Consider the following 25,895-nt stretch of genomic DNA (forward strand, 5'->3'; position numbering starts at 1 on the left):
TCTTTGTGCTCCATGCATTCCATCTTTTCCTCATCAAAACCTATCATTGTAACCCTCTATCCCCTTCGCCTTCACATGTTTGTCTAGCTTCTCCTTAACCGCATCTAAACTGTTCACTTCAACCACCTCCTATTGTAGTGAGTTCCACATTCTCATCACTTGTTGGGGGAAGAAGTTTCTTCTACATTCCCTATTGAAATGAAATGAAATGAAAAATGAAATGAAAATCGCTTATTGTCACAAGTAGGCTTCAAAATGAAGTTACTGTGAAAAGCCCCTAGTCGCCACATTCCGGTGCCTGTTCGGGGAGGCTGGTACGGGAATTGAACCGTGCTGCTGGCCTGCCTTGGTCTGCTTTAAAAGCCAACGATTTAGCTCAGTGCTAAAACAGCCCCTCGGTGATTGCCTTATATTGATGGCCTCTTATTTTGCTCCCTCCCATATATATGGGAGTTACACCCTAGTTACATCCTGCCCAACAAGAGGAAATGTTCTCTCTGTATCCACTCGATCAAAACAATACACAATTTTAAAGATCTCGCCTTGTTTCCAACAGAAATAAAGACCCAGCCTGTTATTCCATCCTTGATATGTATACACATCTATTTTGGATATCACCCTTGTAAACCTTGTCTGCACCCGGTGTTATACCTCTACATCCTCATTGCAATACAGAGACCAGAACTGTAGATAATTAATAATAATCTTCATTGTCGCAAGTAGGCTCACATTAACACTGCAATGAAGTTGCTGTGAAAAGCCCCTAGTCGCCACATTCCGGCGCCAGTTCGGGTGCACAGAGAGAGAATTCAGAATGTCCAAATTACCTAACAGCACATCTTTCGGGACTTGTGGGAGGAAACCGGAGCACTCCGAGGAAACCAACGCAGACACGGGATAACGTGCAAACTCCACACAGACAGTGACCCAAGCCGGGAATCGAATCCTGGACCCTTGAACTGTGAAGCAACAGTGCTAACCACTGTGCCGCCATGCCGGTCGTGTGGTCTACCCAAGATTCGACACACGTTTAACATCATTGCCGTACTTTTCATCAAAACACAGCGACACTGGGATGTTCCTATAATAGGAGTAACCTTCTTGGACACCAAGTCCAGCTGACAAGCACTTTAAATTATTTTTCACCATTTTGATTTGAATTTTTTTTTAAAACAATGATTATGTTCTTATGTTTTCCGGAATTGTTTAATTTTCCTTACTTTAGGGACAGCAAGGTAGTGCAGTGGTTAGCACTGCTGCTTCACGGCGCCGAGGTCCCAGGTTCCATCCCAGCCCTGGGTCACTGTCCATGTGGAGTTTTCACATTCGCCCCGAGTTTGCGTGGGTTTCGCCCCCACAACCCAAAGATTGTGTAGGATAGGTGGACGTTAATTGCTCCTAAATTGGAATTGGGTACTCTAAAAATTTTTAAATTTGCTTAACTTCAGATACTTTTTCCAAAAAAAAACTTTTCTTGTAATCATTTACATTCTTAGAGACTTTTTCTAGACCAGATAGACTTCATTTTGCATTGGTATGGTTTCATCTTTGCATCAAAATTTAAGTCATAGTTTTGGTGCCACCATTAGGTGGCGATCTAGCACTCCTTTGGCCAAAGCGTTGCCAAATGGGCCATTCATTCGCAATCATTTGTCTCAGTGGATCTTCCTTCAGTAGCAGCAGGGAGGGAGCCCATGCTGCGTCCACTGCTGTAACCTAGGGAAACAGATCTGATTGGCAGTTTGATTGAGACAGTCCTGTTCGTCTGGCAAGGGTGAATACCCAAGGACTAAATGCAATTATTTCCAACACTCCTTTTACCCATTTAGAAATACCAAGATCCTTCTCGCCTTACATCAAATCATTGATGTCAACAGTGAGGAAATAAAGACATTCAATTATGTAGTGCCCTTTATGACAACAGGATGAATTCAAAGTGCCTTACAGAGAGCGAAGCTTTGTTTTGAAGTGTTTTGAAGGAAATGTAGCGACCTCTGCAATCGAGAAGGACGAGGTCAGCCGATACACCACTTGCAAATTCCTGTCCAAGTCACTCACCATCCTGACTTGGAAATATACGGCTGCTCCTTCACTGTCGCTGGGTCCAAGTCCTTGTACTCCCTTCCTGACAGCACTGTGGGTGTACCTACCCACTCAGACTGCAGTGGTTCAAGAAGGCAGCTCACCACCAGCCAGTTTATACACGGGAATTCCCACAAACAGCAATGTGATAACGACCACATTACTATTTTTTCGTGATGTTGATGGAGTGATAAATATTGGTCAGAACATTGCGAGAACTCCCCTGCTCTTCTTCAATACCGTGTCATGGGATTTGTTATGTCCACGGGGCTTCCAGCATTCCAGCAGGAGGTCAGTACCTCTGAGAGTGCGACACTCTGTCTATACTGCACCGGGGTGTCAGTCTACGATGTTGCACCAAGTCCTGGAGCAATTATTTTGGTCTATAAAGCATTGGGGAGTGGGGAAAACGGGAAAAGTGGAGTTAATCCGATCAGGCATGATCTTATTTCATGGTGGATCAGGCTCAATGAGCTGAATGGCTTCCCCCTGCTATTTTTTATGACTCCGAGATCAACATGCTGCCAACTGGGCCAATGGCAGTGATGAAACAGAAACCTGTGGGACAGCACTGCCCGCTTCTGTCACACTGAGGAACTGCCCTTCACTCCTCATCTTTCCTTAAATCTTCTAACCAGCTTTTAATCCAAGTTGCTACCCTCCTCCGAATTTCTAACCCCTGAATCTTCTACAGTGCCACGTGGTACCTCATCTCAGGTTTTGTATAGAATTGGAACGATTTACAAATCTCAACATTTTCCAGTACGTTGCATTGTTAACGTATAATAAATGCAGAAACCTAGTACGATTTACTGGCCTTCATGAGAGCACTGCTGTGTCTTCCAGCCTCCTGAAACATTGAAGTATCCCAACTTTAAAGGCTGCATAGAACTTGGAACCCTGAACGCAGAGGTGGTCAGTCTGTACAACTTGGTTCAAACGTTCAACCTAAACACCACAGCTGATGAACCCTGCAGGAGGTAAGTGGAGAATGGAACAGTCTAGTTGATTTCTGAATACCTTTACCCATTATCTTTTTTTTTTTTTATAAATTTAGAATACCCAATTATTTTTCCAATTAAGGGACAATTTAGCGTGACCAATCCACCTAACCTGCACATCTTTGGGTTGTGGGGGTGTAACCCACGCAAACACGGGGAGAATGTGCAAACTCCACACGGACAGTGACCCAGGGCCGGGATTCGAACCCAGGTCCTCAGCACCGTAGGCAACAATGCTAACCACTGTGCCACCGTGCTGCCCCCTTTACCCATTATCAGTGTGTGTTCTCGTTCTTGTAACAAACATCCAGCCATCGGTCGGCCCAGAAGACGCCCACCAACAGGGACGCAGGTCGCATGGCAGGAATCACATTTTTCTTTACAAATTTAGAGTACCCAATTATTATTTTTTTCCAATTAAGGGGCAATTTAGCACGGCCAATCCACCTAACCAGCACATCTTTGATTCGGGGGGTGAAACCCACACAGACTCTGGGAGAATGTGCAAACTCCACACAGACAGTGACCCGGGACCGGGATCGAACCTGGGACCTCGGCGCCGTGAGGCAGCAGTGCTAACCACTCTGCCACTGTGCTGCCCAACAGGGCAGGAATCATAGCAGGCCGCCTCCACTCCTGCTGTACCATCTGGGGAACCACCTAGGTGTAGTGTTAGGGTCCGTCAGGCCAGAAAGTTGGACACCAGTTAAGTTGACATGGATGTAGGGCAAATTTAATTATAGGAGCTTTAATTCATTCACATTACACCCCTGTTACCACCATTTCAGCCTGCCTCGGTGCTGTGTCCGATGGGTGTGAGGGGGAGGGCTGGCCGGAGGGGTGGGGGGGTGGGGGAATGGGTAGACCTTGTGGGTGGCCTGGGTTCCCCCCCCCCCCCCCCTCCCCTGACCATCCCCACCACCGCCACCCGAGGTATTCGATGGGACTGTGTGATAGAATGGCCAGCTCGCACGCAGGGATCACCCAGCTGGACGGTGGAAAATGCTACCGTGGGCAGGAGTCAAACATATGCATCCCGTCGATCACCCTCTGGACCTGGGACATCCTGCCGATGGCAGCGAACACCACTCTCCGGGCATCCTGGTGGGCTCGGTCGCCATTGAAGTTGATGTATTAGGTCACTGGGCATATGTGTCGCACAGTCTCCCCACTCAGCTGGAGTCCTCAACGATATGTCCGGTCCAGCAGGGCCTCGAATGACAGGCGTTGTGGGTACACACCAGGCCTCATGTGACACCTCCTTGGCACCTCTTTGGCACCTCCCCCTTAGCCTGTTGGACGGCTCACTCTGTATCCTGGGTGGCCGCCACCTGTCCCTCTGCTGCACGCTCCGCTCCTCCTCGAGCAGCTCCAACTTGGATAGCCGCAGGGCATCCCCCAGGGCTGCGGCGATTAGCAGGAAGATAACCATTGCTGGATGAATTCCAATATTCATTGTCTGCAGGGGTGAATGGCTGACATGCTAGCATGTTAGTACCCATCTGCCCAACCAGGTCCAATGGCTACAGTCAACACCACGGACTCTGCCCCTGCCTGCCCCCCCCCCCCCATTCCCGCACCACTGGTCCCGTCAGTGGCTGGCACTGTTGGGGCCTCTGGCCCTGGCTAGCACTCCCCTCGCCAGGGGTATGTACTGCACGGTCCCCGTGGGGGCTACTGTGGGTGTTGCCCTGGGTGGCCGCCGGTGGGTGGCGGCCAGGTTGGAGGGGTTTGGCAGGGGCAGAGGGGGGGTGTGCAGAGGGTGGGGTGCGGGGGTGGAGTGATGGGGGTGCAGAATTAGGGACCAAGGTGGATGGTCAGCGGGTGTCCAGCAAGATGGCCGCGGTAATGGCGGTCCGTGCCTGGACACCGCCTCAGCCCCGTGGAGGTGACCCGGCCACTCGGCCCAGTCCCCCGCCGCCCCTCCCACTCCCCTCCACCCAGCCAGTGTCTGGTCCGGCAGCCCGCAGTCGCTCCTCTCTGCATCCTACCTCTTCCTCATCAGCCAGCACACCAGTTTCACAATTTCTAAAAGCACAAGTGAACCGCGCCATCGGGAACTCTGCCCTTCGGAGGAGGAAAATCACAGAGGCCCCGGAGAAATCCGGGTTGGGCCCGCTAATGATATGCAAACGTGTTTACTGTCTCTGCGTTCCGGAACGAATTGACGCCGCTGCCAAGGTGGCAGAGAATCGTGAACTGGCATCAAATCGATGCCCGCCGCGATTTTGCTGTTGAAACCTCTTCTCCGTCCAATCGCATTTCGCAATTTCGGTGTCGGCAAACGGAGAATCCCATCCATTAACTTTGTTTCTCCCTCCACAGATTCGGCCTGACCCGCTGAGTATTTTGTAAATGTGGAGGTTAATGTTCCATCACCCACTGGCACTGATAAATTGCCATCCAATAGCATTTAATGTATGAATTGAACGCCACTGTCTAAGATCATGTGCTTATCATTGACATTGATGCCAAAGGGATCCTGAGATGGACTATTTAAGGCTCCAACCTTTAATTAATAATTCTCTGTGATCTCGTTCCAGATACAAATCCACTCAAGGCCCAGACAATGACAGTTCCTTCTTTGATGGCACTGGTTATGCTAAAATCAAAATGCCAGGTCCATTTTCCTCTGTCTCTCGATTTGAACAAGAGGTTCGCATTTCTTCTTACAATGGCATCCTCTTCTTCTTCCAGGAACAGGTGGGTCTTTCTGTTCTCGCTTTCTACCTGGTCTCAAATGTTTTGTTTTTAAAAAGTTCTTAAATGCTCCAAACTGGCTGCCATTTGCTGCTCTGCCCGATGTTGTCTTCCCCTCTGAATAGCTGGAGCTCCACAATGTCAACTTGACTCAAATGTCTTCCAGGAGTCACGGTTTGCCATTGGGAGTTCAGTGACATCTCGCCTTTCCCCGTCAGTCTGGCTTATGCCCCTCGAACTGGACAGTCTATATAAACAGGGAGGACATGGTGCCTGTTTAACAGTACTCCCCAAATGCCCTGCCCAACAAGCCGACAGGCAACCACCCCAACCCACTCTATGACCAGGAGAGGGTTTGGCCACATTGACGATGGAGCCATTTTCTTTGCACTACCCTCTCAGGCCCAGGAATTTTCGGACATACGCTTTTTATATGATTAAATAACTCCACCAAAACCAATCCATTCTCCATAGAATGCCCAACAACTACGGGGCATTATCAGCTGTGTTGGAATGAATTATAATAATAGCAATCTTTATTAGTGTCACATTTAAAGCAGGCCAGCAGCACGGTTCGATTCCTGTACCAGCCTCCCCGGACAGGCGCCGGAATGTGGTGACTAGGGGCTTTTCACAGTAACTTCATTGAAGCCTACTCGTGACAATAAGTGACTAAAAAAAAAAAAAGTAGGCTTACATTAACACTACAATGAAGTTACTGTGAAAATCCCTTAGTCGCCACATTCCAGCGCTTGTTCAGGTACACTGATGGAGAATTCAGAATGTCCAATTCACCTAACGAGCAGGTCTTTCAGAACCGTGGGAAGAAACCCACGCAGACACGGGGAGAATGCGCAGACTCCGCACAGACAGTAACCTAAGCAGTAATCGAACCCGGGTCCCTGGTGCTGAGAAGCAACAGTGCTAGCCACTGTGCTACCATGCCGTCCTCGTATTACAATTCCGATCATTTGGGTAAAGGATTTTCTTAATGGCTACATACCAGCGATGGGCAACCTAGGCTAGTCATGTGGTCTCCTTCACCTCAGTGGGCCACAAGATTGATATCGGCCGTGTTCACTCACTCTGACCCTTGAATAAGATTGAATACATTTAATGCAGGCCGAATATTTCATAAGTTATGGAAAATGCTTCATCATTCACATATTAATAGAGCTGCCATCAACTTCAAGTGGTAAAAACAAAATAAATATTTACACTTGATTGGACACAGTACAGCTCTCACAATCAGTATTGTGTGCAATCAAGTATGCACCTCGCTTTGCGTGCCCTTGTCGTATGTGAGTATCAGTTTAGTCATACTGATAGGAAAAATGCTACGTGGTTGGAAACCTGTGGAATGTCGCAACTCTGCATGTGGGCAACAGTCAACAAAACGTCTGACGAGCTGCACTCAGAACCCAGGTGGACTGCATGTGACCCTGGCCACAGGTTGCCCACCACTAATATATAGTGATCCAGTCCCCATAGAGACCAGTAACTTAATGGGATCAATTTTTCAGTGACTTGAAGAGAGAATCATAGGACAAGATTTCCATTTTAAGACTTTTACGTAACAAATTAAAATCAATATAGATCAAATATTATTTAACAGGCAATGAATGCACCAAACTAAAGAATAGATGCTTCCCCATTAACTAACCAATATAAGTATTCTTTATGACACACTTTTGCTTTACACCACACTTCCAGCAGATATGTAGCATTAAGGATTAAGTTCCAAACGCCTCACGGCTTTTCAGCAGACTCCCTTCTCCCTGCCACATCAGGTCGAATCTTCCAGTGTCCTTTGAACGTCATTCCACTCAATCTTCTGAGTATCCCTGAACCAGCTTCCTGCAGCAAGGCTTCCCCCAGCAATTCCTTGTTCCTTAAATCTCCACACATACCATCTCTTTGAACAGAGGACCAGTTCTCACCAACATCCTGCTTGGTGTCTAACACAAAAAACAGTCTTTTCCTCCGGTTTTATGGCAGCTTTAAAGGGGTGGCACAAGGCAGTCGAAGGTGCCTGCCACTGGAAATATGGTTGAATGTAGCAGCAGATTCTGCTGGGGTAGGTGGCAATGTATGTATGCTTTTAAATGCAATCTTTAAAAAATTCTAATTCCGAGAGCAGGGGGCCTTTATAATTCTAGCCGTGACTGATTCCCTGTTCACTGCAGAACCTCTCTGCTGCATGACCTCCCAGTCTATGGTGCTGATTGGGTACAGAGCCCCCCCCCCCCCCCCCAAACCAACCCCTTAGCTCTTCTAAGCGGTCTCCTTCCCACCAGACAAACACAAATTGGCCATTCGACACTTGGTTGAACGAGCAGAGACTGTGTGTTTGTGGCAGGGTAATGCGTGAGGGTGTTTGGGTGGGAGTGAGGTGGTTGGGGACTGTGGGGATTGTGTGTGGGTGCAGGGGTCTGTGGTGGGTATGGCTGTGTGGGGAGAATGGTTGATGGTAGGTGAGGGTAGGGTAAGTATGGGTGTGATTGTGCGTTGGGGAATGTATATTAATCAAACCTAGATTTTTTTTAAAAATCTGTGTTATATACTCTTTCAGTATTTGCATTTTAGCGCCATGCATCCAGAATACCAAAATAAATCGTCAAACCTTTTTGTTTTGTAATGATTTTATTTTTGCTTTGTTTCTGACGACAAGTCAAAATCGAGTCTTCTTTCTTTTTGTAGGAAAAGTATCTCTGCCTGACCATAGATAATGGAAAGCTCGTAATGTTTGTTTACTTAAACAACGAACTAAAGGTTGAGCGCAACAGTGAAAGTCAGAACTCGGTCAGTGACGGACATCCCCATCAGGTAACTTGCCTGGTTATTCCTTAAATTAAGAAATCTACCTAAAGCGTCAGGAGCCACCGTGCACGACAGCCCTGCTGAGACTGAAAAGAGTGGGAAGGGAAGCTGAGGGCTATCAAGTGCCACGCTTGGATTTAATGCTGTGTAAATTGACTATGCGAAGAGGGGCCAAATGGAGCTTGTGGGTGCAGGGAAACGATGAGTTTGAGTCGTACTGAGTCTTTGGTGTGGTGCTGCAGAGAGGATTGTCATTCAGGGTCATTAGTTTACAGCTTAGGCAGGGTCATAGTGAAATGATCGTCAAACAGTTAAATTCCTGCTGGAGAAAGCGATGTGACAATCCCAGACTGGATTGACATTTATCCGCTTAGAGAGTGAATTCATCCACCTTAGCCCATTCAACGGACGAATGTCTTTCCTTCTTCATTCCAATCAATTGTCTGAAAATAGTTAAGCTGCTTATCCTTAAGCTCGTAATTTTTTATTAAAATGAACCAATTACTGTAGCGAGTCTCAGTAAGTCAATCATGGAATTTACAGTGCAGAAGAAGGCCAATCGGCCCATCGAGTCTGCACCGGCCCTTGGAAAAAGCACCCTCCACCTTATCCCCATGACCCAGTAACCCCAGCCAACCTTTTTGGACATAAAGGGCAATTTGTCATGGTCAATCCACCTAACCTGCACATCTTTGAACTGTGGGAGGAAACCGGAGCACCCGGAGGAAACCCACGCAGTCACAGGGAGAACATGCAGACTTCGCACAGATAGGGAATCGAACCTGGGATCCTGGAGCTGTGAAGTAACTGTGCTAACCACTGTGCTACCATGCTGCATTTCTGGAGGAAGTCCAGAGTGCGTTTCCACGAAGCCTCCCTCGTGTAAATGCGCACGTTTCTTTTTAAAACGAGACCCAAACCCTGTTGCCATTATGTGCCCCGAGGGTCCTGTGCCACTGGGCGGGATTTTCCTCCTTCGCCCCGACGCGCCCTGCAGCATCCTGCCATTGTCAACGGGGTTTCCTGTTGAACGCCATCACAAAATGTCATCAGAAAACCCGCAGCGGAAGTGCGCCGTCGGCGGGACCGTAAGAACCCGCCGGTGTGAGCAGCCACAAAAACCCGCCTGGTGCAGACACGATGGGCCGAATGGCCTCCTCCTGCACTGTAGGGATTCCATGATTATGTGCAACACTCACTCACGTTGCAGCAGAGGCATTGTCTATGGGCCATAGCGTTATCCAGGGCTTAGAGAGAGGGGAAATAATATGATAGAGGAACTAGTAATGCAGGTTTGGTTATGGCTTGGAATGTATTGGGCTGAACACTTTGACAGTAAGTTGCAATGAGACGGAATTACCTCAACAGGGATCGCTCTCAATAGTATTCAGCCATGCTCTCTGTTGAATAATGACATGGGTTCTGTTGCACCCACCTGAGAGGACAGAAAGGGCTGAGGTGTAATGCCTTGTCCTAAATATGGCACCTCTCGACAGTGCGGCACTCCCTCAGTATTGCATTGGAGAGTCAGCCTCGACTGTGGCTCAAGTCCTGCAGTGAGATTTGAAGCCACAACCTTCTGAGTCAAAGGTGAGAATTAAACCCATTGAGATGCAGCTGGAATGTAGAGTGGCATTGTAATTGGCATTAGTGCAAAGACAAGTTACTGTCAGCCATCCACACAACCCCCCACTTTAATATTGAAACAATAATATTGTAACTCAAATTTGGGGTACTGCAACTTTAAATCTGAGTGATGTTCAAAATACCCATGAATAGAAAGAGCAATGAAAGGAAAGTATCAACACTGTCCAAAATAGTTCAGCAAAAACATATTCCATCCACTCTTGATCATTAGATAATTTATGGCTTTGCTTTCCAGATCCAGATTATCATGGTTTTTTCAAAAAAAGTGAAGATTTATGTGCGTGTGGACAGGAAAACCGTTCTTTTTTCTGAGCGCGATGCGACGCGCCCTTCAACTTCTGAATATTATCTCGGTGGTGTTCCTGTGGAGAAACTCCCAGAGAAGTAAGGATGGTGGGGCTGAGGAAGGAATTCCTCAGTGCATGGGGAAATTCTGATTTGCAAGTTTCCCCACAACTTTCTGCTCCTTGCAAGTCGTGAAGTTTAAGGTTCCCCTGATGATTTTGGTTGGTGGAATCTATATCAGAACTGACAGGTCACGCCATTAAGAAATTGGAATAGGCAGTCCATTTTTCTTCAGGTGCAACTGGGGATAGTAGCTGAATGGAAACATTACTGGACTAATAATCCAGTAATCCTTGTCTGATCATAGAAGTTCCTCCTCAACTCAATCCTAAATCTGCTCCCCCTTATTTTGAGGCTATGCCCCCTAGTTATAGTTTCACCCACCTGTGGAAACTACCTCCCTGCTTCTATCCAATCTATTCCCTTCATAATTTTATAAGTTTCTATAAGATCCCCCCTCATTCTTCTAGATTCCAATGAGCATAGTCCCAGTCTACTTAGTCTCTCCTCGTAAACTAATCCTCTCAACTCCGGAATCAACCTGCTGAATCTCCTCTACACACCCTCCAGTGCCTGCATCCTTTCTCAAGTAAGGAGACCAAAAATGTACACAATACTCCAGGTGTGGCCTCACCAGCACCCTATACAGCTGCAACATAACCTCCCTACTTTCAAACTCTATCCCTCTAGCAATGAAGGACAACATTTCATTTGCCTTTTTAATTACCTGCTGCAGCTGCAAACCAACATTTTGTGATTCAAGCAACTTTAAATCTGAGTGATGTTCAAAATACCCATGAATAGAAAGAGCGATGAAAGGAAAGTTTCAACATTGTCCAAAATAGTTCAGCAAAAACATATTCCATCAAGGACACCCAGGTCCCTCTGCACAGCTGCATGCTGCAATTTTTTACCATTTAAATAATTTAAATACTTCATTACAAATTCCACCTAGGGGATCTAGGAGAAAATCAATTAGTTAATAAATCAGTAACAAAATGCAGGTGTGAAGGACAAGACTTTTAGACATTACTCACAAAAGGAAATCTGGGGCGAGATTCTCAGTTTAGGAGACTGTGGACGCAATTCTCCAGGAACATTTCTAAGTTCATTTGTGCCATGTTTTTCAGGGAGTTTCCCATAGGCGTGTTCCCCACCGCTATTCAATGACACTTTTACATTTTTTTGGGCCACGGGGAGTTTCTCACCGGTCTAGCCCACACAGCACTGGGGAGCTGAACTCCAAGATTGAGCCGCCATTTTGAAAGGGTGCCCTGATTTCTAAGTGAGCTTGTGGGCTCCCCACACCCCCCCCCCACCCATGGGCACTGTCACCCCTCCTACACATGGGCACTACCCCCCACCCCCCAGGTGAGGACACCCCACTATGGGGTCCGTGGGAATCCCCCCTCTTAAGGACCTCCCCACGTCTAAATATCGCCCCCCCCCCCCTCCTTTCCAGGACCCCTACTCATCACCCACCCCCAACCTCCCAGAAGCCTGACCTGCACACCCCAACCCTTCAAACCTCCCCCTCCACCCTCCTTTCATGGGCATGGCCCCCCTTGGACCCTGACCCTTGGCAGTGCCACCTTGGCACCCAGGCACCCATGTACTGGCACCCTGGCAGTGCTCATGGCGCCCAGCTGCAGCCTCACTGGAGAGGCCGGTGGATCCTGAGATACAAGTGGATAACGGGTAGGTTCGCCGAAGCCAGTGTGCCGTTTAGTCCAGCCCCTTGTGGGCGGGATTCTGACTCGGACGCCTCACGGGACTTGGGTGAATCCCACGAGGCATCTAAACCTCCGCGAAGCCCGCCCGGGATTCACCAGCTGTGAGCGCGAAGTGGCTGATGAATTGTGCTCTTATGTTCTCCTGCCAGAGCTGAATTGCAACTGGTTTGCACTCACGCTGATCAGGAAACGACCCCCCAATTCTTCACGATACAAATTTACCCATGGCAAGGATTGTGAGGAATTCCCGAGGAAATCACGCTATCAAGTCGCCATTTAATAATAATAATAATATTTATTCTCACAAGTAGGCTTATATTAACACTGCAGTGGTTACTGTGAAAAGCCCCTAGTCGCTGAATTCCGGCACCTGTTCAGGTATACGGAGGGAGAATTCATAATGTCAAAATTGCCTAACAGCACGTTTTTCGGGACTTGTGGGAGGAAACCAGAGCACCCAGAGTAAACCCACACAGACACGGGGAGCACGTGCAGACTCCGCACAGACAGTGACACAAGCTGGGAATAGCATCTGGGACTCTGGTGCTGTGAAGCAATAGTGCTAACCACTGTGCTACTGTGTCAGCTTGGTAGTGAGGTCACACGACTGGCCACTGTTTCTCCCACCGCAGCATCACAATTCATCCCGCCCCAACCCCCACACAATCCCCCAAAATAAAGAGACCCCCCCCACCAGAGACCCCCCTACATAAGTACCCTTACCAGGAAATCCCCCAGAAAAGAGACCCCTGCCTGGAAGCTGGAGAGCAGTCCAGACCAAGGTGGTGATAACAATTACTGTTGCAGCAATCACCTGGGCAATACACTTCCTGGCTCAGACAGAGGAAGCAACACGTGTCAATTCCTGGCAAGAGAAAGCAGGCAGCTGTGTTAAAACCCCTCAAATCCTTGAGCTGCAAGCCATTCATTCACATCTCTTTCTTAGGCTGTGATTGACAGCTTCCACACACAAACACACAGACACACAGAGCTGTCAGCCTTGCTTCATTCATGTTCCTTCAAGGTTCAGTAACTTTGAAGTGCTTTAACTACAATGTTTATAAAAACAACCACATCAAAGAGAGTTAAATGCTGTCAATTTCCAGCTGACCACTTCAAAATCACTCAAGGGTGAAGGGGGGTGATTGGAAAGCACTTAACTCCTGCCTACTAAATGGATGTAAATGGGCCATTAAGACCCATTTGCATCTCCAGATTTCTCCCCAACGCTGGATTCTCCACTGCATCGGGAACTCTGCTATCGGCGGCAGGCGGTAGATAATTCAGCCCATGATTTTTCATTCATGAATCCTCTCTGGGATTGATACCCTTGTCGGCAGGGAGGGAACTTTCCTTTAGCTTTTTGAGGCCTGTTCTTAGCCTGAGTTGTTTCCAGTCAATCTGTGGAGATTCCAAAGTGCAGAATTTACATGGTAACTGGGGAGTTCTTCCTGTCGTGCCCAGGCATAAAGGAACAATTAGTGAAATCCCCCAACCATGAGCTAATCGTGATTAAACAATAGATGATCTGTCTTGAGCTTCAAGTTCTAACACCCTGCTGTGGGCAAATATCCTGATCTCTGCCCTCCTCCAAACCTGGAAAACTATCCAAATTTCAACCACTTGGATGAGATTCAACGAATTGTTAGACTTTTTAAAGAATTAATCTGAGCTCTCTTGAACATTGAGATCATCTCCAACTCCCTTTTCTTCCCTTGTGTTCTCTCTCACTCTCTTTATTCCTCTCTTTCTGTTTGTGCGTGTATTCCATAACCAAATATATAGTAAATTTTATTTTTAACGTTGGAGCAAAATCTCTCCCATGGTGAGAAATCGCAAGGTCAGGTATCGTATTGATCCATATAGATCAGTAAAATAATTTGCGTTTTTTTTTACAGTAACTTTTTCCTTCAGTGAAACATGCTTCTCTCTTCCAGTTTGAGGAACCGATTCCCCACGGGTGGGTCAATAAAAGGCTGTATGCGCAGCGTGAAGGCCCTGGACAAAAACTTAAATCTGAAACGTGAGACGACCATCGGAATCAGTTACGGGTGCTCTGCAAACCTGTTGGTGAGTCTTGCCCTTGAGATGCTCTCAGTAAATGACCAAAGATCAGAAAAGGGACCATTTCAGGATTGTGAGAATCGTTCTCATCTTTTAGTGACCATTACTATAAAATCTTCTGGATTTTTACCGGCGGATAAACCAAGAGACGATGCAATGTCGTTCACTAACGTTTATCATTTCCTGACCATCTGTATGTGCCTATTTGCCTGTACAATTACACAAGAATTTGTGGCACAGTGGTTAGCACTGCTGCCTCACGGCGCCAGGGACCCAGGTTCAATTCTGGCCTTAGGTGACTGTGTGAAGTTTGCACTTTCTCCCCATGGCTGTATGGGTTTCCTCCGGGTGCTCCGGGTTCCTCCCACCGTCCAAAGAAGTGCAGGTTAGGTGGATTGGCCATGATAAATTGCCCCTTGGTGCCCAGAGAAGTGCAGGGAGGTGGGGTTACGGGGATAGGGTGGGGTAGTGGGCCTAGATGGGGTGCTCTTTCAGTGGGTGGTTGCAGACTCAATGGACCAAATGCCACCTTCTGCACTATAGAAATTCTATGGTCCTATGTTTCTAATGCTACATTTCAAAGCATCACAGCAATTTTCATAGAATTTACAGTGCAGAAGGAGGCCATTCGGCCCATCAAGTCTGCACTGGCTCTTGGAAAGAGCACCCTACCCAAGCCCACACCTCCACCCTATCTCCGTAACCCAGTAACCCCACCCAACACTGAGGGCAATTTTGGACACTAAGGGCAATTTATCATGGCACATCTTTGGACTGTGGGAGGAAACTGAAGCACCCGGAGGAAACCCACGCACACACGGGGAGGATATGCAGACTCCGCACAGACAGCGACCCAAGCCGGGAATCGAACCTGGGACCCTGGAGCTGTGAAGCAATTGTGCTAACCACCATTCTACCGTGCTGCCCTAATTTATATTACAGGAGAAAAGGGTGATGGTTTGTTGGCAAGTCAATTCTGATTGGCCAAGGCTTTGCCGTGGAGAAAGCAACAGGCTCCCAACTATAGGCTCCCAAAGCTCTCGAGTAATTCAAAAAAGGAACATGGCACAAACGTATTCCTTTTGATCATGAAGAATGTGTCTCTGTATACGAATATATGTCAGGGCACATTTGCACCACCGAAGTGCCAGGCAATGACCATCTACATTTCTCCTTGATGTTCAATGGCATTGCCATTGCTGATGGGAATCATCAACAAACAGATATAAACACTGTGGCTACAAGACAGAAGCTGGGAATTCTGTCGTAAGTAACCCATCTTCTGACTCCCCAAAACCTGTTCACCATCTACAAAGCACAAGTCAGGAGTATGATGGAATGTTCTCCACTGACAGCATCCATGACAAAGCAGTAGCCTGTTTGATTGGCATGCCAACCACTATTTAAATATTTACTCCCTCCACTGCCAGCATTCAGTGGAGCTGTGAGTGCCATCTGCAAGACGCACTGATAGCAACTTGCCAAGCCTGCTTTGACGGCATCCTTCAAATCTGTGACCTCTACCACATAGAGCAAGGGGAGCAGATGCATAGGAACACCACCACTTGCAAATTCCCCTCCGAGTCACATACTTGAAACGATGGCGTCATTCCGTCCATGTCATTGGGTCAAGATCTTGGAAATCCGATCCTAACAGCGCCATAGGTGTCCCTACACCACGTGGACTGCAGCGGTTCCAGGGCAGAATGGTGGCACAGTGGTTTGCACTGTGGGGAACCAAGTTCGATTCTAGCCTCGGGGGACTGTGTGGAGTTCGCACTTCCTCCCCGTGTCCGCGTGGGTTTCCTCCAGGTGCTCCAATTTCCTCCCACTGTCCAAAGATGTGCAGATTAGGTGGGTTGGCCATGCTAAATTGCCTCTTGGTGTCCAAAGATGTGCAGGTTAGGTGAGGTTATGGGTTCACGGGCATGGGGCGGGGGAGTGGGCCTAGGTCGGGTGCTCTTTCAGAGGGTTGGTGCAGACTCCATGGACCGAATGGCCTCTTCCTACCTTATAGGAATTCTATGGATTCCAAGATGGCTGACCACCACCGCCTGAAGGGCAATTGGGGATGGACAATTGTTGGCCTGGCCACCGACACCCACATCCCATGAAAGAGTAAAATAAAACTTCTGACAGCCCAGGAGGGGGGTCAGTGCTGTCGGTTGTTAGAATCCTTTGGTAAAGGGCAGCACGGTGGCGCAGTGGTTAGCACTGCTGCCTCACGGCGCGGCGGTCCCAAGTTTGATCCCGGCTCTGGGTCACTGTCCGTGTGGAGTTTGCACATTCTCCCCGTGTTTGCGTGGGTTTCGCCCCCACAACCCAAAGATGTGCAAGCTAGGTGGATTGGCCAGGCTAAATTGCCCCTTAATTGGAAAAAATGAATTGGGTACTCTAAAAAATTTTTAATTTTAAATATTTTGGTAAATCCAAATCTGGATTCCAACTGCAGTACATATGATAATTTTTATACCAGGTAGCACACCCTTCATATTGTACCACTGTTTCACTGGCAAAATCTTAATGCTGCTCCTTAAGATGCTTTATTATTAATGAGAACTTAAGTAGAGCCTGACAGTTACAAAAGCAGTGTAACTGGGAGATCACTTATCACATCATATCAAATTCTAGTCCTATTAAAGAACTAAATTATTTACCTTAAATGAGTTAATAATGTCATTAATAAAGCAGAGTGAGCAAATTTGATACGAGTGCAATAAGCAACTGTGCAGTGCTGCTTAAGTAATTTCCAGCCATAATCTGCCTTGGGGAAAGGGAATAATACTCCAGAATATCATCTGATTCTTAAATTTTCAAGTTCTGTGCGCACAATACAGTAAAGTTTATTTTTTTAAAAGGTATTATTTTATGCAAGAATGAATGTGCGTTTACATCATTAATTTGTGTTGTTTTCTGACTACCTCTCGGTTTGACACACTTAAGCCACCCAACAAAATCAAATTCTTGTTGGACTAATGTACCGGAGTTTCAGATATTATATCCTGTTTTAAACGGCGTTTCTGCTTCGTTGAGAAGGGAAGGAAGAGACAGCCTGGAAAGATCGCTGAAGAAAACGAAAGGGCATCAACATCTTGCGTTGATGATTCTGTGCTCAGTCACACGTGCAGCAGCTGTCACAAAGAAGCTGTCACAATTTTATTTTTCCTGTTGTAATCCAACCTGCTGCCCCCTGAATTTATTCTGTGTTTCGTTTCAGGTTTCACGTTCCGCTAATTTCAAAGGACAGGGATATGTGAGCCTGACGCCTCAAAATGTTCCCATGCTCAACAAGTTCATATCTGGCTTTGGCTTCCAGACCCAGCAACGGAACGCCCTGATGTTTTACTACAGCTCACCGGTAAATGCATTGTTCACGAGAAGTACTAATGGCAGCAGGGCATGGTTGCGTCGTGTTAGCACTGTGGTTAGCACTGCTACCTCACAGTTCTAGGGACCCAGGTTCAATTCCGGCCCCGGGTGACTGTTTGTATGGAGTCCGCACGTTCTCCCTGTGTCTGCGTGGGTTTCGTTCGGGTGCTCCGGTTTCCTCCCACAGTCCAAAGATGTGCAGGTTAGGTGAATTGGCCTTGCTAAATTGCCCTTTAGTGTCCAAATATTCGGTGGGGTTACAGGGATAGAACGGGGATTGGGCCTGGGTGGGGTGCTCTTTCGGGGTTTGGGTACAGACCCGGTGGGCCGAATGGCCTCCTTCTGCATTGTAGGGATTCTATGAGTGAACAGCTTCTGAGATCACTAGATTATATGTAAAAGATTAGTCTACAGAAGGCCAATTTTCTTGACTTGCCACTGGAAATGAAGCTGATGACTAGCCTGAATATTGAACCTGCATCACTCATACTCACACGCTCTCTCTCTCTCTCTCATACACACTCTCATTCTCTCTCTCTCTCTCACACACACACTCAACTCCTCAAATCTCGTGAAAATTTGGGTGCAATGTAATAGTGTGGATAACACATGAGTGTCTGTGTTTCCTAAATCTTTCTTGTTTGGTATTTGCCTTAAGCCTGGGGGCGGGGGGGGGGGGGGGGGGGGGGGGGGGGGTACCTGGCCCCTGAGTAGAAGAACTCAGATGTCTGGAATTAGAATTTCCTATTGTTTATTTGAATCTGTTAATATCAGAATTTGCAAAGGTTCAGGGGCTCAATGTTAAAGCAGAAAATAATCATTGATTGTTCTGGGGCAAAGACGTACTTCAAGTTAAGGAAGTATGCATTTGGTTTGGAGATCCAGCTCGTCCAGAATCGGGCCTTACGTGAGAGTGACATTACCATGTCACTGCTCATGGTTAAAATTGAAAAGTTACAGCACTGTATATGACTGCAGTTTGAACACATTTTTTACTTCAGCGGATCCAGTTTTCCTGCATACTACTATTGTCTTGGTGAATTTAAATATATTTTTCTTTACTTTATTAGGAAGGAAGATGTCAAGTATCCCTGAAGCAAGGATTAGTGGCACTTAAGGTGTTTAATACTGAAGTTAAAAGTAAAACTCCATACATAGATGGGAGCCCCCACTATGTCTCCTTCTCGATCACAAGTGACCAGTAAGTTCCTGTGGCTTCCGTGACTTGCACAGCTTCTAAAGACCAACATGAGCTAAAAGACATCAAAGAGCATTTCTAGAAATACACAACGGCATCTGGGAAGAGAGAAACCTAATGTCAAGTCATTTATTCGTGGTAGTAATTGAAATGTCACTGTCCAGGAATGTTCAGCTACACTTGGTTTCACAGGTGCTTCATTGCTGGGATGTTCTTTCTAAGAATCCTTTCACACGAGGGGCAGGGTTTTCTGTGTCGCCCGTGGCGTGTTTTACGTTGGCAGTGGGACTTTATGTCTGTGTGGAATGAAAAAAGGTTATTCAGTTTCCCGTTAAGCTTCTCCTTAACAGTCTCCCTGTAAGTGCCACCAGGCACTAGAAATGTAATAGAAAAACAGAAAGTGAGGAGAGGAACGGAGTTGACATTTTGACTTCTGGGGAAATGCAGGAATGTGATGGGTTTCATGCTGTTGAAAAAGGAGGGGAAGGTAGGGTCAGGTGGAGCCAACAAGGATGGCCAGGGGTAGGTTAGAGGGGGGCGGGGGGGAGATTAAATGACCACGGTGTCATGGAACAAAAGCCATAGAGAGTGGGAATGGTACTAGTAAAGGACTAAAGCATTGGTTCAGAGTACGTGTTAATAGCAGAATAAAGGTCAGCACTCTCTGAAAGCGAAACCATGAGAACAGGATACAAGCTGGCACTATGGGGGAAAAATACAAAATAGAGGGCAGAGTTTATAGTCAGAAGCTGTTGAACTCCATTTTGAGTCCAGAAGGCTGTAAAGTGCCCAATCGGGAAATGTGATGTGGCTGCTCGTCCAGCGTCCGTGGTGTTTCACAAGGACAGAAATTTGAGCACAAGAGAAAAGTGGTGAATTGAAATGGCAACCGGGAGATCAGGGTCAATCCTGTGGACTGAATGGGGGCCTTCTGAAATTTACCCTGGTTAGATTCAAACTTGGACCTCAAGGTGATTATCATCAGCAGTTCAATCTTCAACCTTTTGTTGGGCCTTGCTAAATGAAAGACAAACCCCCATTTATATAGCATGGGATACCCCAAAACCCCTCACCTGAATTCATTTTTGGAGCTGTAATTCTATCTTTATAATTTGCTTTCCTGTCTTAAGGATTAAAATGACCATTGATGATCAGGAAAAAAGACAATCAAAAATATCGGAGGGGAGCCGACGCCAATCTGGGGAGATTGAGGAGGGTCAGGTCTACCTTGGTGGTGTGCCAAGCACTGATCTAGGTGCTAACCTGACTGGCTGTATCAGCAACGTTTTCATCTATAGGTGAGTCACGAAAACATACAAGATTCACAGAAACACATAGCAAGTTCATGAAGCTGTACACTCACTTGGTTGCGATAGTGCTGATTCCTGGAGTTTGCAATCCAAAGTTTTATAAACAAATTTACAAATAGCACTTGCACCAATGCGCATGAGAATTTATTCCAGGCATTACTTAAATATTCTTTAATGCGTGATCCAACCAGGGTGTTGGTCCAGAAAGATTTAACTGCTGAGCCTTAGATTTACAAATGATGACAAGCCTGTTATTCATGTGGTTACAAATTCAAACTAAAATTCCTTTTGAAACACTTACATCACATTGTTTACACATTATGGGCTTGATTTTAACTTTGAGTAGGTTTCAAGGGTGTAGGTTTTGGAATGAGTGCAAAATAAACTCACTGACTGAATTCAGGCCAATGCATTTTAACTCTTGGACCTTATTTCAATCTGTCTGATCCACACCCAGCCTGGAATGGGTAAGAAAAGGAGGCAGAGCAGCTGGTGGTCGGTGAAGTTTAGGTGGTCCCAGGTCACCCACCAGCTTTCACGCAAATTACAGGGAGATGATTTTGGGAGGGTCTCAGAGGAGGGGAAGGGCAGCTTTCCTCATGAGGCCTAGTCAGGCACTCCCGTCCGGACCACAGACAAAACTTCTATAATTCTCCATTTACCGTCAACCTGCTTCAGCCAGTCAGGAAACATTACCCACTCAGGACTCAGCAAAAATACTAGTAGGGTCCCAGATGTATTAATTATCCACTCAAGGACCTCAGTTAGACCATGCTGGTAAAATCGTGGTGGGGGCAGAAGTGGACTTATAGGTGACCGCTGGATATAACATGCCTCCTCTCCCTCCCCCAACCTTCAAGCCCCTGAACGGAGGTGTGTTAAATCCAGTCCAATATTTCAGGATGATGACTGTGGCCCCAACTGTGGCACCTTCCTCTCTACCCCCTATACCTTTTGATTCCCTGATCACTCGAGAATTTATCTCCTTCTGCCTTAAACATATTCAATGTCTCTGCCTCCACTGGTCTCTGAGGAAGAGAATTCCACAGACTCACGGACCTCTGAGAGAAAAGAATTCTTCTCGTTCTCATCTTAAATGGGAGACGTCTTATTGTTAAACTGTGCCCCTTTGCCGTAGCCTCTCCAACGAGGGGGAAAATCCTTTCAGGATCCATATTGTCAAGTCCCCTCAGGATCTGTCAATAAGGTCACCTCAATCAGGAAACATTAGAGATGTAACATGTTTCAAGTAAGCACAGAGAAAGGGGGAGTGTAAGAAAGAATAAACAATGTGAAGCGGAAGAGATGGAAATGTCAAAATGGGGGAATGTGTGAGGGGGGAAATAAGAAACAAAAGATGAGTCTAGAAGAGGTGTAAATGGCGCATGAATTGTCACCAAAATCTGCTGTCTAAAAACAAAAATAAATAAATGAAAAAATGGAGAAACGGTTATGATCTGAAATAGTTGAAGTCAGTATTGCATTCAGCCAGTGAGGTGGTGTTTCTTGAGCTTATGTTGAGCTCCAGTGGATCAGTGTAGGAGGCCAAGCATGCAGAGTTCAGAACGGAAATAATTTAGTGGCCTGGAGTCCAATAATCATTGGAACGTGAGTTTAAAATATCACTGTGATATGACCATTTCAATTTAGTTTTGGCGTAACCTTTCAAGAGGGAATTGAATAAATAATTGAAAGGGAAACATTCACAAGGAATTAGGAATGCATGGAGCGGCACTGTGGCACTGCTGCCTCACAGCGCCAGGGACCCCGGTTCAATTCCGGCCTTGGGTGACTGTGTGGAGTTTACACTTTCTCCCCGTGTGTGCGTGGGTTTCCTCTGGGTGCTCCGGTTTCCTCCCACAGTCCAAAGATGAGCAGGTTAGGCGGATAGGCCATGATAAATTGCCCCTAAGCGTCCAAAGGTTAGGTGGGGCTACGGGGATAGTGGGGTTGGGCCTAGGTTGGGTTCACTTTCTGAGGGTCGGTGCAGATACGATGGGCCAAATGGCCTCCTTCTACACTGTAGGGATTCTATAGGAGCAGGGAAGCAACACTATTAACAGCACTTTCAAAAACCTGGAATAGGCATGATAGACCAAGTAAATGGCCTCCTGTACTGTATTATTTCATGATTCAGAAAAGGATGCTTTCAGTATTTTTTCAACTTATTTTTTTACGATACAGTCAAGACTCAAGACCACAATCCGTTGTGGATCTCCAGAAGCATAAAGTAATGGTGGGGTCAGAGTTAATCAGTTGCCCCAGGGAAAAGCCCCCTCAGCAGATCCGATCACACAGAAAGGAGAAATCTAGACAGGTATGTGAAGTTTAAGTCTAATTCTGACATGTCGTTATCCCAGTCCATTAAATGGCAAACATTCACAGATATAAACTCTGAAATCTTTGTGGTTAAATCATTTTAACTTTGTGCAACTAAATTCAATGACACTTTACATGACGTCCTGCGCTCCCAACTGCAGCTGGTGTCCCTTCCTCTGGAGAAACGTGTACTTTTGTTTTTCTTTATATTGTGTTGAGCTCTTTTATTTTGAAAGAATAATTATTCTTTCCTTGTCTGAGAGTTCCTTGTGTTTGGTGCTTAACCTTTCCATCTGTTTTGAACCTTGAAGGCTATAACCAGGGTTGAGAGGAAACATCAAATGTCAGAACGTTGCCTGTTGCCAAAGGAGCCAACAGCAATCAACAATGCTCATTTCTTCAGGGGCTCCCATCTCAGCCGCTTGGAATATGACAATATCCCAGAATCATTCCGCTTGAGGTAAGGCCGTCCAATTATCTCAGTCGTTCTTTTTCTCAAATCGCTCGAATCATTAAGTTGAAGCTGTCACATTTGTTCATTGCATCCAATTGAATTGTCCCTTTCTGAACTATGTAGTCACCTCTATAACAGTAAAAGGAAAGTTGCCATAGTCCCAGATGACCATAGACTGCTTTCCTCTCTGAGGGGGAGAACCGACTGGTGGTGATTTAACCTGAGGATCACCACACCTCAGGTGAGGGGCAAGGTTGATGAGAACCATGAATACCCTCAGCTGGTACGGGAATTGAACCCGCATTGTTGACCTCGTTCTGCATCGCAAATTATCTGTCCAGCCAACTGAGCTAAACCATATAGAAGGGTTCCTTGAAGAAATTTTCACTGGGTGAAAGAAGAGGGGGAAATTTAAGTAGAGTGCAAAGTGGAGAGAGAATGGGTTCTCATCTGTTCATATTCTTGATGAAGATCATTTGACCAATTCTGGAATCAAGGAGCCCTAGTAAAATTGAAATCAATGAGAATCAGGCTCAGAATTCTTCACTTGTTAGAGACAAATCTAGAACAAAGGAAGGTGGTGGTGTTTGTTGAAAGCCAACCATCTTACCCCCAGGCCACTGCTGCAGGAGTTCCTCAGGGTAGTGTCCTAGTCCCAACCAGCTTCACTTGTTTCATTGATGACCTTCCCTATCTCATAAAACCAGAAATGAGTTTACTTGCTGATGATTGCACAGTGTTCAGCCCTATTAATAACTCCTCAGATACTGAAGCCGTCCAAATGTAGCAACAGCTGGACAACATTCAGGATCGGACTGATAAGTGGCAAGTAACATTCATGCAAATTAAGTGCCAGGCAATGACTATCTCCAACAACAGATAATCAAACCATCTCCCCTTGACATCCTTACCGTTGACCCTGTCAACATCCTAGGGTTACAATTAACCAGAAACTGAACTGGACTAGCCATACAAATACTGCAGCAAGAAGGATGGGGCAATAGCTAGTAACTCACCCCCAGACTCCCCAAAGCATGTCCACCATCTACAAGTCAGGAGTGTGGTGGAATACTGTCCATTTGCCTGGATGAGTGCAGTTCCAACAACACTCAAGAAGCTCAACACCATTCAGGACAAAGCAGGCGGCTTGAGTGGCACCCCTTCCACAAAAATTCACTCCTTCACCGTCGAAGAACTGTGACAGCCTTGTGTACCATCTACAAGATGCACTGCAGGAATTCACCAAGGGTCCTTGGGCAGCACCTTCCAAACACGCAGCTGCTATCATCTAGAAGGACAAGGACAGGAATCATTCACTCTCAACATCCTGGGTGCTACCATTGATCAGAAGCTTTACTGAACCAGCCACATACACTAATGCTACAAGAACAGATCAGAGGCAGGGAATTCAGAGGGAAGTAACTCACTTCCTAACAACTCAACGCCGTCTACCATCTACAAGGCACAAGTCAGAAGTGTGATGGAATACTCCCCACTTGCTTGAACGCTCACAACTCCAACACATAAATAGCCCACACCATCCAGGGCAAAGCATCCAGCTTGATTGCCATCTCATGGTAAATAGTCTCTCTCTGCACCACCGGCACAATACATCTGCAAGATACACTGCAACAGCTCAACCAAGGCTCCTTCAACAACACCTTCTAAAACCACGACCTATGTTATTTAGAACAAGGGCAGCACAGGCATGGAAACACCATCCTACAACTTCCCTCCAGGTCTTACACCATCTGCCTTGGAAATATATCACCATTCCTTCACTGTCACTGGGCCCAAATCCTGGAACTCCTTCCCTTAACCACACAGACTGTAGTGGTTCAAGAAGGCAGCTGGACACGACCGTTTCATGGTCAATTAGGAATAGGCAATAAATAGTGGCCTTTCTAGCAATGCCGGCATCCCATAAACAAATATTTTAAAATCCTAAAATATCAGAGAAAACTGGTTTCTTAGTATATCTACTTTGATGACTAGCATCAATAAAACCTTCCGTTATCCCCCTCAGAACCTTAGATATGTCAAAAATATAATAATTTCTTGTTCTTCTTGTCTTCCTAAACTATCACTGATTCACTGAATAATGTAAGGCCAGGTTTGCAGTCACATGTGCACATCATGCCCCTGGAGCCCAGGCAACTCTATCTTGTGTTAATTTATTGATGTCCTAAAGGTCTAGAAGGTGGGGTTCTTGTGGTGTAGTAGATAGTGTCCCTACCTCTGAACCAGAAGCTCCATGTTTGGGTCCCACTCGAGAACATTATGGCCACAGAGGGTGCATTCATAACGTGGCCAAACAAGTTGATGACCGACCAGTAAACCCATCAAATACACCACTGGTAGGTAGAAGGAGTCGAAGACTATCCTGGTCAGCAGAAGGCAACAGCAACCCATTACAGTACCTTGCCAAGCATAATCATGGCGCAACATCCTCTTGGGTCATGGTACCTGAAGAGAAAGAAGGTGATCAGGGAAGAGGTGTTTTTAGTGCTGTTACCTTATTGGTGAATAAATGCTCAACCAGCTTGCACTTTACCAATATTAGCAAATGTGAAATATATAAATGAATAAGAAGATGAAAGTAAACTTTGTACGAAAGCTTGAATGCTTCCTGGCATAAGGAAAAGCATACAGAAACATAGGAACATGGGAATTAGGAGCAGGGGCTTTTCACAGTAACTTCATTGAAGCCTACTTGTGACAATAAGCAATTATATATATATATAGATATATAATGTATTATATAGAAGTAGGTAATTCAGCCATTTGCGCCTACTCCGCTATTCATTCAGATCATGGCTGATCTCTTTTTGGTCCCAAATCCACCTCAATACC

At 46.3% G+C, this 25,895-nt stretch overlaps 1 protein-coding gene across 2 annotated transcripts in view; it reads left to right on the forward strand.

Moving 5' to 3' along the window:
• lama5 (laminin, alpha 5) overlaps positions 1-25,895 on the forward strand; it is a 324,952-nt gene that overhangs the window by 281,183 nt on the left and 17,874 nt on the right. For both annotated transcript variants that reach the window (XM_038803518.1, XM_038803519.1), the window contains exons 64-73: positions 2,929-3,062; positions 5,627-5,786; positions 8,484-8,609; positions 10,486-10,634; positions 14,266-14,398; positions 17,610-17,750; positions 18,832-18,962; positions 20,090-20,257; positions 22,454-22,586; positions 22,900-23,048. In XM_038803518.1, the coding sequence (XP_038659446.1) occupies positions 2,929-3,062; positions 5,627-5,786; positions 8,484-8,609; positions 10,486-10,634; positions 14,266-14,398; positions 17,610-17,750; positions 18,832-18,962; positions 20,090-20,257; positions 22,454-22,586; positions 22,900-23,048 (1,424 nt within the window). The remainder of the gene's footprint in view (positions 1-2,928; positions 3,063-5,626; positions 5,787-8,483; positions 8,610-10,485; positions 10,635-14,265; positions 14,399-17,609; positions 17,751-18,831; positions 18,963-20,089; positions 20,258-22,453; positions 22,587-22,899; positions 23,049-25,895) is intronic.

The sequence above is a fragment of the Scyliorhinus canicula genome, chromosome 7 (assembly GCF_902713615.1).
Source record: "Scyliorhinus canicula chromosome 7, sScyCan1.1, whole genome shotgun sequence".
NCBI lineage: Eukaryota > Metazoa > Chordata > Chondrichthyes > Carcharhiniformes > Scyliorhinidae > Scyliorhinus > Scyliorhinus canicula.